This window comes from Lontra canadensis, unplaced genomic scaffold (genome assembly GCF_010015895.1).
Source record: "Lontra canadensis isolate GAN:19392208 unplaced genomic scaffold, GSC_riverotter_1.0 scaffold40, whole genome shotgun sequence".
Lineage (NCBI taxonomy): Eukaryota > Metazoa > Chordata > Mammalia > Carnivora > Mustelidae > Lontra > Lontra canadensis.
In genome coordinates, this window is record NW_022631034.1 from 16,887,707 (window position 1) to 16,900,827 (window position 13,121).

A 13,121-nucleotide genomic window follows, 5' to 3' on the forward strand; every position below is an offset into this window, starting at 1 on the left:
GAATATGGGAAGTGTGAACTGAGATGTCCTGTAAATATAAAAATACCAACAGGATTTCAAAGACTTAACTTTTTAAAAAGAATGTGAAATAATTCGTTAGTAGTTCATATTTTTACATATTTAAGGGACATTGTGCGTATACTGGATTAAATAAAATATATTATTGAAATTAATTTCTTTTTGCTTTCCTAATGTGAATACTAGAAAATTTTAAAATTACATGTGTGTCTTGCATCATATTTCTGTTGGACAATGCCAGTTTAGAGTTTATAATTTTATGAGGTTAGTCAATGTGGTTTAGGTAGGAAAACACTGGCTTGGAGAACTGGGAAACATTTCTTTCTCTTTCTCTCCCAAAGTCACATATGAAAGGAAAGAAGGAAGGAAGGAGGAATGTAGGTTACATTTCAACTAATAACTCAATCAGCAAGTCAATATATCACATGGCTATGCATTTGGGGTATTAAAAAATCATTATCATTTCAACTTAATTTAACAACTAGTTATACAATCTCCTTTAAAGGACAGTAATTACATAATTGTTAACTAAACACTGAGAAGGCCCTGGCTGTGCCTGGAGTTTAATACAGATAGCAGAAATTATTAAACAACAGCTAATACACTAGAACTTTCTAAGGGAAGGCATTATCCAATAAAATTCAGAAGGGATTTATGTTTTATTAACTTTATAATATTTCTGACATTTATGAGTGCTACCTCCAATTCTTACTGAAGAGAGTTAGAGGAAAAAGAGAAGGAGGTACGGAAAAAGGAAGGAAGAGAAGGAAAGGAGAAAAGAGAAAAGGGAGAGAAGAAAGGGAAGAAGTTCAGAGTCCACATTGTCAATTTATGATGATCATGAAAATGAATTTTTTACTAGGATAGAGACCTATCTACCACGTCTGGCTCCATGGTTCTTAGAGGTCCTCTAATCTAACTCATAACCAGTTATTGAACTCTACCAAGAAGACAAGATTTGGAAATTTTGATATTTGCTAAGTTCAATCATCAGTACCAATAAAGTCCTTATTGTAATTATGTTCCACAGTTAAGTTTTAAATTTCTTAGTAAATAGAAAGAATTATATAATTATCATTGCTATTTAAATGAGGTTCATTCTAAAGTAGTTATAATAACATCAGTGGTTTTATTATTATGAAAATAAAATACCAGGGAAACTCAATTATAATTTACTAGTTATTTCCTATTAAGGTTATTATAATTATAGCATGATATGGTACAAAAACTACTAGTCAGAAAACTCATAGATTTGGGGTTTTGTCAGTCGGGACCTTTTTTTTCCCCTCATCTCAGAATCAGATGATAAAAATGATCTACCTTATTCAATCCCTAGGTTTGTTGCAAAATGTATTATTTCATTTTTATATTAAGATAAAAAGTAGATAGTTTTTCAGTGTACTCCAGAGTCACGATGCTCATTCACATCTCAGATTTAAATGCCTTCAAAATTCTCTACAGTTTTCCTCGATGCTAATAAACAGGATTGTTTAGAAGAAAAAAAACAGAAATTGTTACTGCAGAATCAAAACATCAAAAATATTTTCTCACCACCCCTCATCTGTTCAATCTCACAGAAGTGCGTTCCAGCGGGAGTGTGAATAAATGCATGGACATGCTTAACTCCATTCTGAAAATTAGAAAAAAAATGTTTCTGATAAAATTTCAGCATATATCATAAAGCCAATTTCTTTAATTAAGCTGAGAGCACAAACAACTGAGGTAACCTTTTCAAAACGCTTCCAAGGGACTTCTTCCACATAGACTTGAGCTCGGATGACATGGTTAAAAGAAGAAAGGAAATGCTCACAGATGTTCATTGCAAAAGTTTCTATGCTTTTGATCTGTAAAAGGAAACAAAATGCTAGTGATCAGAAACACCGCCCCATTTAAAAATAATTTTTAAATACGCATGGAGTTCTCTTTCCTGTTCAAATGTTTTTTAGAATCAGAGAAATAGAGATTTTGAAAGAATCTGGAGAGGTGAATTGGTCCTTATCCCAATTTTTCACAAGGTCTCCTAAATGTATTTAATAGATCACCATTACCTGGTGAGACTATCCTGTTTTTAAAAGAAACCTGTTTTGCAGAAAGAAATGTGTCAATCAATGGATGAGCAAAAGGAAGCTTAACATTTAGATTCTCCTTACAGTGAGTTCAGTCATCAGTCACGCCAACTACAATACCACAGTATACTCCAAAACGCTCTCGTGTCTCTATGATGTTGGCCAATGGGCTTCCAAGTTTCCCAAAGAAAATGTTAATGTAGGTCCACTTGTTCTTGCTTTGCAAACAAGGCTCCTATGGACCATCCCTAGCTCTCTGCCCTATAAAGCAGCTGCCTAATTTCACACAAATTCTTCAGGATAGTCTCTAGACAATGTGTTATGGTCTTAGCACAGTGTACAGATGATTTATGGCTCTGCCTAAGGGGGACTATTTGTATAGGTTTCCTCAGGATAGTTATGTTTTATGCCTCTTGTCCCAGAATAATTATTTAACATCTTATTTCACTCTCAGAAGTGTCCTAGTTTAGAAAACAAAAATACTAACTCAAAAAGATATATGTTCATTGCAGCACTATTTACAATAGCCAGAATATAGAAACAATTTACAAATCCATCAATGGATAAATGGATAAAAAAATGTGGTATATGTAAATGTGTATATATATATATACACACACACACATATTTATTTATATTTATTATTTATTCCATAATTATATGGTATCTATTATATATGGTATATATATATTTTATATATATATAATGGCATATTATTCAGCTATTAAAGAATGAAATCTTTACATTTGTGATAACATAGATCATAGATAAAACTATGGCATTATGCTAAGTGAAATAAGTCAGGAAACAAGCAAATACCATATGTTCTAATTTATATGTGAAATCTAAACAAAACAAAACAAAAGCAAACAGAAACAAATCAAGCTCATAGATATAGATAACAGATTAATATTTGCCAGGGGAGTGGGGAAGAGCAAAATGGGCAAAGAAAGTCAAAAGGTACAATCTTCCAGTTATAAATAAGTCAAGGGGATGTAATGTATCACACAGCAAATACAGGTAATAATACTGTATTGCCTGGTTGAAAGTAGCTAAGAGAATAAATCTTAAGTTTTCATCTCAAGAAATAAACATTTATTTCATCATATATACAAATATCAAACGATTATGTGGTACACTTGAAACTAATATAAAGTATGCCAATTATACCTCAATTGAAAAAAATCAAAAGAAAAAAAGTATCTTGGTTTGGATAAGAAATTATATGGTCATTCTACCTATAATGAATAAATTCTAATTGTTTTTAATATCCAGGTCCATTCCTTCACTTTTCTGCATCTCTTACCCAGTACGGGAAATATAAGAATCTGTGTTACCTGACCTTCCTCTATAGCTCAGGATGAAAGCCTATTTTCAATTTATTTTTTCAGAAGAGCAGTGCCTTTGTCCATAGCCATGTTTACGCTTGCTGGGCCACTTTGAGTAGCAAGAGAAAGATTCAGCAGGGAGGAGGCCTTGCGGAAATTATATTTCAATTGGTCTGTTCATTTCATGCATGCTGAGTGTAGATTTTATGCAAAAGTATGAGAAAAAGAAGCTTTCCAGTCTACATTTCTTGTCTTTTAGACTGCTTAGCAAATAGAAAAATTATCTTGAGTTCCCCAGAAATCTGCTGGTAGTCCAACACAGCTTCACTCACACTTAAAGAAAGTGGAAGGTGAAGTGCCCAAACAGCAGATTCCACCAGCTCCAAGACCCTTTTGAAGAGTACGCTTACCGCGATATACAGATACCAAGTGGTCATGGAGTTGAGAAAATGAGGAAGGCATTAAAAGTTGGGCAAATATATTTCAAAATGCATCGTATATTCAAGATTTTCTCCTATAGTAACACCAGAAAGATAAATGGTACTTTCTGCTATAAATGTATACCATTCTAAAAGAAAAAAATAAGCAAGAGGAATCAAAGAAAAGTATGACAAAAATGTGTAAAATTCTGTTCTGAAATCCTCCCTGGGCCTTGATTTGCCAACGATCCTAATTAAGAGAGAACATGTAAATTTGTCAGATAAGATTCTTTTCCTAAAAGATATAGTAAGTTGAGAACCAAAAAAGAGAAGACGTGAGATTAAGAGGGAAAAAAAAAAAAAAAAAAAAAGGTTTTCTGTAAGGCTGAGAATTTTAGAATAGAAATTAAAAAAAAAAAAAAGAGGGGCGCCTGGGTGGCTCAGTGGGTTAAGCCTCTGCCTTCGGCTCAGGTCATGATCTCAGGGTCCTGAGATCGAGCCCCGCATCAGGCTCTCTGCTCAGCAGGAGGGCTGCTTCCCCCTCTCTCTCTGCCTGCCTCTCTGCCTACTTGTAATCTCTCTCTGTGTGTCTAATAAATAAATAAAATCTTAAAAAAAGAAAGAAAAAAATTAGTGGCTTACATGTAAAAATAGTGTTAAAAATAAGGAGAAACTGCAGTTAGGCAAGTGATACCCTCAAGTTATAGTACGGTGAATTCCACATCAAGATAGGCAGTGTCTACGAAGAATGACACCTACCCCTTTAAACTTTGCCAAAACATGAACTGTGTTCTTGATAGTGTCTGTGGGGATGATGTCTGAATTATCTCCATGCACGTAATCCTTTTTGGAACTCAGAGTAAGTTGCACTGATGTTGCCACTTCTTTGATGCTGTGGTATTTTCCATCTCGATGAATACGGAGAACTCTTACCATATCCTTCCCATAGCCAGTTCGGACAAACTCCACCTCGTCATTCTGCAACAAAAACACAGTCTTCTTATTGAAGAAACCTAAATGAAAGCAAAAAGTCATCTCTGAGCTCTTCGAGCCTTGATTTAATCACGTAATTACAAAAGGTGAGAGTTAAGAGTATTCGTGGAAGTAAGACTATACCCAACCTTTGAAGAAAAATGGGAAATTTAATGGGGAAAAGAGAATTGAGAGAAACAGATGAAAATATATCCAGCTAGCCTGAAAACAGACAGGTGGATGGCTTTCTTGATAATAATAACTAATGATAACAATAACATTATCTCCTGGACCAAAATCTTTACTTTGTTTAAATAAACGTTTAAATAAATTCCTGCTAATTTAATCCTTGTAACAGCTCTATAAATTCATATTATTTCCACGTCACAGAGGGAGAAACTGAGGTTCAACGAGTTTAAGGGACTTGCTCTACTCCACATAGCTAGTGAAGGATAGAGCCAAGGATTCCTGCCCAGTTCCGTTGACTCCAGACTTTGTCCTCCAAACCACTATGTAGACTGTCATTGTTTCATAAAAATTTTTTGACTATGTTAACTGAAGATAATTATATCCTCTTTTTTATACTGAGTCATATTCTGGAGAAAATGTCCTGTGATCAATAAAAACAATTTGAAAATTGCTTCTTCTACTTGCTGCCGGGAAGAAGAGTAATTAGTGACAGGGTCCAGATTACCTCCAGGAGGGCAGAGCCAGGGCCATCTGGCTGCGGGAACAGCTATGCTTTTAGCGAAGAGACACTTAATAAAAGCCCGGTGATTGATTCATTAGTAGCCTTATCTGGAGCTGGAGCTCTCACTAGCAAATACATCCGTCTCCACAGCTAGGATTCAGAAGATTTGTCGCTGGGCTTTACTGGTGTTTGAGAGACAAGGCAGGAGGGAGCACAGGGGCAGAAAAACTATTTTATTTAGTGTCAAAATTGAACATTAAAATGGTAGTGAAAGAAAGTGACAAAAATAAAAGTAAATCAGAAACAACATGCACTTAGAGTCTGGGGTGGGGGTGTCATAAAGAAGGAGCCTCACCGGCTAATGGCACATAGGCAATATGCTGAAGGCTGTCCCAGATTCTGTTTACCAGGATCCCCCGGGAGGGATTGTAAAGTACTAACAACATCAGAAATGATTGTTAAGTTCTTAATCAAAGTGAGAGGGATGAGAGGCGGTCCTGAATCTTGGGGATGGAGCCTGCTAGGACATGCTGCTGATTGAAGGGGCGACTCTTGGCGAGGTCCCTCAGAAGCCTCTGACCCAATTTTCAAGGGACTCATCTTCAAGAACAGGATCAATAAGACAACTCAAAGAGCAGACGTAAAGGATCTGAAGAAGAATGATAATAGGGACAGGGAAGGAGTCACGGCTTGTGGTTGCAAGGACTTTTGAGTCAGACCACCTCCAAATTCTGTCTTGCTATTTATAGCTTTGTGGCTTGCAACAAATAATTTGTTGGCTCTGAGCCCTCAGTTTCCCTGGCTGCACAAACGGAGATAACCCCCCTACTGGTAGGAGTTGCTGGGGAGTATAAAAGTCCCAGCTCAGTTCCTAGTGCTTGGCGAGCTATGGGGTCCACCCCCAACAACAGCGGCCACATCGAGCCTGGCTGTGGGCACAGCAATGGTGGAGATGGCAGGAGGGATTTTGAGTAAAGACACCAGGTTTTAGAGTAGAGAGCACTGCTGGTAGCAGTTGGAGGAAGATTCTGACATGTCTTTTGAGCCACAAAGAGATTCCACCTGGGCAGGGAGGCAGTTGGCTGGACTGGGGGTCCTGGATGGCATGGACAAGGGGTCAGAACCAAAGGTCTCCAAGATCGTCCATCAGCCCCAGGACACAGCAGGACTCAACAAATGAGACCCCTCATTCCTACGCCCTGCCACTCGATACCCAAGTACAGTAGCTCAGTCTGCGAAAAGCAAGTGGTTCCTACGTGATACACAGAGTCAATGATAGCCACCGTTCGGGTCCCCAACCCTGCTCACCTCTCCAACTTCATGTCTTGTCACAGCCTATTTCAAACTCTGCTTCAGCTTTTCTGAGCTCATTGTGCTTGCCCAGCCTCGCAGGCCTTTGAATTTGCTATGCCTTCTTCCTTGGACACGTTTCCCTTCCTTCCATCCAACTACCAACCCCTTCACCTGACGAACGTCTTCTAGTCACCCTTCAGGTCTCAGAAGCCACTTCCCCCAGTTATCTGCCCAGTCCTTTAGGTCTGGAGTAGGTGTCTCTTCTATATGCTCTGGAAAGAGTTACTGCCTTATCACAGTCTTTATCAAATTATATGGCAATTGCCTCATCATGTGTCTGGTTTGTTAAAAAATGGGAAACTATGAAAGCAGGAGCCAGTCTTTCTCAGTTGTCATGGCAACTCCAGCACTCAGCACAGTGCCTAGAACATAAATAGGTGCTTAACAAATGCAGCATGACCGAATGAATTGTGCACCATCACCTCCACTTCTTGTGTGGTGACATGGAATAGTTAACGATGATACCCCACAGATTTCAATACAGAATTGCCTCCTCAGCTCAAACCTGGGGCAGGAAGTTCCTCTTCTTGGGAAAGTGGGGAAGGTGCCATCTGCTCTCGGATCACCACAACCTGGAGATTACAGGCACAGCTGACTGGAGAACAAAGGCCCAGGAAGGGCAGAACTGGGTGTAGAGAGAGTCACGGACGCAGCACCGAGAGCTCACACTGCTGACAAGACCGAGCACTCCACACAGTGCGGCCATCACGGAGCTCCCATGTGACGCGGGCCAGAGAGGTCAGCCTTCCTCAGCGTGCTCCCGACCAGGGCTTGGCATCAGAGCAAAGCTTGAGTAATCACATGATTGGGTAATAAGTCAGAAGAAAAAGAACATAACCGTCTGAGGACGGTGCGGAATGAACAACAGTGGTGTGGGATGCCTGAGAGTCTCTCAGCAGGACCTGACAGAACAGATAACGGGTCCAGACCAGAAATGAGGCTGTTCTTCTCAGTAAGACTTCCCCCAGTCTGTAGTCAGAGAAATCAGAAGTAGGTGCCAGAACCCTATCGTGTAGAAAACACAGTATGGTGCAGAGATCCCTGTCCAAGATAACCGTACAGTAAGATATGAAGGTTGCTCTCATGTGGAGGGTGGGCAGGTGGCTGAGAGGATGGTCTGTGTGCTCTGGAATCAGGCAGCGCAGGGGTGAACCTTTGTTCTGCCACCTATTATCTCTGCAGGTGGAGGCGAATTTCTCCATCTATAAAATGGAATAATAGTAGTGCCCACCTCCCAGGATTGCTGTGAGGAATATGTGAGAAAAAACACAAAGCACTCAGAAAAGGACCTGGCAAATAGTAAGTGTTCAATAAATGTTAGTCATAATTATCACTGATAAATAATAACTACATGTCAAGTTTAATGTCAAAGGGTTCCAGTTACTGTTAGAGATAAATACCCAGATTGCACACCAATCTATGACAAGGCCTACTTCTGCCTTCATACTTTGGATGTCTGTCCTCAAGCTTGTGTGCCCTTGGGAAACAAAGTTACAAGAGGTAACTCAATTTCCTAGAGAAGTACTCTGGATGAAACATCAGACCGGATAAATTTTTACCTGGCTCTACACAAGAAAAATCCCCTTTTCTTAGACATGTCTTGAAAGATAAGGGGATAGAAATCATGACTTACATGCAAGTAATATTGGAGAGAACTCTCTGAGATTGTAAATTAGTCTTATTTTTCACTTCTGTAATGAGGTAGTAAGCATTGTCTTATTTGCTGGCCACACTGAAAATGATGTAGGTTGTCTAGGGGTTTCTAGCCTGGAGTCTGTTAACCCCTGGAAGGCCCAGTAGATAGATTTGAGGTGGAAAATATTAAGAAATATTTAAAAAAAAAACTTTTGTAAATTTAAAGATGACTCACATTTTCTCTTCAGTCTTAGAAGAGCTTCTGCAGGCCTCATCTCTCCCCTCCATAACAGAGAGAAATACAAAAAAGCTAGCTATTTAGGACTGAACACAGGTGTAAAAATCAACTCAGTTGCAGTTCGCCATGATGGAAGAACTGTACTTGGAGACAGGCCTCTCTTTCTGTGTTTGGAATGTTCTGGAGAAGTTCTTCCAGTTCTGTGCTCAGGTTTTCCCTTTGCCTGACTATTTCCCTGGGTATTCACGAACAAAAAGTTTTCAGAAAAAGATGCTGAACTAATATGAGAAAAAGGAGTACTCATCTGAACAATCTTAATATCACTTTGGCAGAGCTTAACAATACATAAGGATAAGAACAATAACGGTGAATCATAACCTTAGAAGCAGCTGGTATTTTTTTGGCTGCCTAGGATCTACTAAATGTCAGATGGGAAAATATTGATATCTAGTAGAAAATGTCATGTTGCTCTAGGCTGCAGAGGATTATTTTTGCTATCAAGGAGGGATATGCCCTGAGTTATGTTCAAAGCGTGACTCTGAAGGGATTTGTCAGGCAGATGCTTCAGAAACAGTCTAACAAGTCATATGCATAATCATGGTAGAAGGAAGGTGACCTGTTAGCTAATGAAGACTCTATGTACAGGTGCTCAGTGATTTTCACACTTCTGCCTATTACAAAGGAAGAGAAAACTCAGTCACTAAATGTCAGGGGAAATGCTAATGTTCTTGCCAGCCTCTCCATGGCGCCAGTAGCCTTAAGGCTGGGAACTGGAACAAGGCCCTTGGGAGCTTCTGGATTGGGGGCAGGAACCGCCTCAACAAAGAATTGATGGAGACTTCCAAGAACACAGTGGGAAGAAAATTTTACTGAAACACATACATTGAAAGATACCTCTTTCCAAATGTGTAAGTCTTGAGAATAAAAATAACAGTAGCAACCATTTAGCAAGGGTTTCATCTGGGTCAGGAACTTGGCATGTATTATTCCCTCTGATCCTTTACAGGGACCCTGCGACACTGGTATTTTTAATCCACGTTTGACCAAGGGAGATGCAGGGTTAGGTATCCTGCCAAGGTCACACAATTACTAGGTGACAGAAGGCAGGGGAGCGCCGCCTCCCAATGACATGCTCTTTCCCACTACAGGCAGAGTCTTTAGGGATGAGACTCTGGATGGCCAACACATTCTTTAGGGAGAGAAAGGATACAGAGGGAGGGAAAAGTCCATGCTACTACAGAAACTTAAGTTTCTATGCCATTTTTAAAATTCCATTCATTGGACTCTACCTTATCTTATCTATTCCTCCCAAACTCCCTGCCATTTAAGAGGAAGAATCCCTGTTTTAAAAGAAATGGCACGTAAGTGAGCTGTCCAAAGTCCCGGGGCTACCAGGTAGACTGGGACTGTGGAAAGAGCCCTGCTGAGACTGAAGAGCTTTATTCTGCTTACACTGCACCAGGTGGGACTCACTGATCCCAGAAATACCCTGGTCCAGCCCATCGCTTTCTCTAGAACTTAAGTCATGGTTTTAAACTGCAGGGGAATTCTTCACTCTGATTGATTCTGTGTGTATGGTTAGGATGTTTAAGTTGTGAAGTAAGGGAACAATGAAAAGCTGATGGACGTTGGAGGCAGGATGAAAATTCAGCTTCATATCTTCAGTAACAGGTAGTACATTTGAGTCAAAGAGTGACTTTCATCTGGGCAAGGGTGACTGCAAACAGGAGTGATGTTGGTTTATTTGTGGTCATTAAACCCATATCATCAAAGGACTGTTTTTAGCTCATCAGCAAAGACGAAGACATAACTGTGGCACAGAAGAAACAGGAAATAAGGAGGGTAGGAACCAGCATCTAATAAGCATTAGTCATGTGCCAGAGGCTACATACCCAGCCTCTCCCTGAACCCTAAGAGCACTCTGTGAAAGCACAGATCATGAGCCTCACCTTGAGAAAAGGAAGCTGGCAGTGTTGAGGTTAAATGGTTTGGTCAAAACCACATAGCAGTTGCAGGGGCACCTGGCTGGCTCAGTCAGTGGAATATGTGACTCTTGATCTAGGGTTTGTGAGTTCGAGCCCCACGTTGGGTACGGTGATTACTTACAAATTAAATCTTGGGGTGGGGGAAAAAAAATAAACCGGAAGACTTTGGAGAGGAAGGGTCAGGCAGGGAACCCAGGTCTGCCTGGTTGTTTTCACTATACCCATTTGCCTTTTTGAGATAACATTACAAGTTCTTTAAAATTGGATTTTGCCTGCATACTCCTTTTTATTTATCTGTCTACATTTAATTCATTATAATTTCCACATAACCCCAGAATAGAAACATCTGAAACCGTTTTCATTCAATCCATGCCTCGTCTGTCTTCTAGGTAATAAGCACCATGGTAAGTACAAGAGATACAATAACAAACCAGAAAACATTGTTCTGCCCTGATAGATTATACACCAGAAGTTTACACCCTCTATACCAGAACAAACCCTTTCAGTAAAAAATCAAAAAGTTCGTATTTTAGGCTTTGCAGACCATCTAGTCTCTGTTGTAACTACTCAACTCTACCATTACAGCATAAATAGTTATACATAATGCATAAATGAATGGATGTTGTTGTGTTCCAATAAAACCTTATTTACACAAACAGGCAGTGGGTCATATTTGGTTAACAACAGTTTGCTGATCCCTGCTTTTGAGAGAAAGACTCAGAAACATAACCAAGTAATTAGAACACATTGTGATAATGACTCGCGTTGAAAAAAATACAGTGAACTCTGGGATACCTAAGCCAGATTGAGGGAGATCAAGCATAGCTTCCAGAAGAGATTGGCATCCACAAAGCTATGAATGATAGATAGTAATTAACAAAATAAAATTGTCCAGTCTTCTTCCATTAATTCTATTTAGGTTTTCCTTTAACATTTTTCATAAACAATTCTTTGTTTCATGAGTACTTGTATCATGTTGCTTTTCTCATCAGTTTTCATCAAAATAATTCCAATCCCTCCCCCTTCCTCCCACAATAAGGATATCAACTTTTTCCTTCAATCTGTCACATTTTAGATTTTACTCAGCACATCAACAGTCCTATAAAAGTTTGAACATTAAACTTAAACAGATAAATTTTCTAACATGTAAATCATACCCCAAAAAGCTATTGAAAATGAAAAAGTAAAGCCAGCAGTCTGACTTCCAGAAATCCTCAAAGGATGACCAAATTTCAGTAAAGGCCCTCTAGACCAGGGTTTGGAGAAACCCAACTTTATCTCAACCTCAAGAAATTTTCACAGATAAGAATTCAAAGAATATGGACTCACAGCCAAAAATAAAAGAGCAGACAGGATAGTGAGGTATCATGAGAGAGAATTGCATAAACAACATACAGCAAAGTATGACCTAGAGAGACATTGGATATTGGAATTATCAAACATAAAATATAAAGTAACATATTTAATATTTTTACAGAAATAAAAGAACTGAATATATCTCCTTCTTGATACAGAGTGTCTCTTCTCTTGAGCAAAAAACAAGAGGCCATAAAAAAGACCTAGCAAATCTGAAGGGAAAAAAAAAAAATTGAACCTCTAGAAATGCAATACTAAATGCATTAAGAAATAGATTAAACACAACTGATGAAATAAAATTAGTTATTTGGAAGAGATAAATTAAGTAACAGAATAATATTGCCTAAGAGAGAATTTGAGAACTGGAAGATAGATCCAAATAAAGAATTAGGGTTAATACAGACACATAGGAGACAGAGTATATGCAAGAGACATAAAATGCACTAGGATGATATGACAGAAAGAATGTGGAAAAGGCACAATTTCAAGGAGATCAGGCAGGACTGAGATTTTCCAGAAATACTGGATGAATGAATGCAAACTTTCAACTATGAACTAAGAAGCTCATGACCAAGTGATGAACTCTACCTTGTTCACTAGACTTGGTTAAGTTATAATGAAGGGATTTTCTATTGTTTTGAGAAGTAATTGTACAGTGAAGTATTTTTGTCATCTTCTACTACTTGGTCTTCAAAAGTGGGTAATGTGAAAACCATTCTATCCAGTTTGCATTTTCTCCATCTGCCAAATTCAGTTTCTTTTCACATTAATTTGCTGTTTTTAGCAGAATCCAAGACTCACTAGAATCTAGTCTTTAGGATAGTGTTGAAATCCCTGAAGCCCCTCAATGCCCAGTGTAGGGTTCGATAACAAGTGATTGCGTAAGAAAGGTCACCGACCACACCGTCAGCATGCTCAGGTCAGCAACGGGCTGGAGATAAGAAAGCTTAACTGAAAGTTGTCTCTGAAAGAAAGTGGCCTAATAACGTTTTTCCAGAGCTTGAAACAAAAATGGATTTAGCAAATAGCATCCTAACACAGATGTGCCCCAGCCCAAACA

The 13,121-nt window shown here is 38.9% G+C and overlaps 1 protein-coding gene across 2 annotated transcripts in view; it reads right to left on the minus strand.

Annotated features, from left to right (window-relative positions):
- The window catches only part of LOC116875057 (uricase), a 44,122-nt gene that overhangs the window by 14,848 nt on the left and 16,153 nt on the right, over positions 1 to 13,121 (minus strand). For both annotated transcript variants that reach the window (XM_032870245.1, XM_032870244.1), the window contains exons 2-4: positions 4,591 to 4,809; positions 1,746 to 1,862; positions 1,570 to 1,648 (exon numbers count right to left, since the gene is read on the minus strand). In XM_032870245.1, coding sequence (XP_032726136.1) covers positions 1,570 to 1,648; positions 1,746 to 1,862; positions 4,591 to 4,767 — 373 coding nt within the window. In that variant the 5' untranslated portion in view covers positions 4,768 to 4,809. The remainder of the gene's footprint in view (positions 1 to 1,569; positions 1,649 to 1,745; positions 1,863 to 4,590; positions 4,810 to 13,121) is intronic.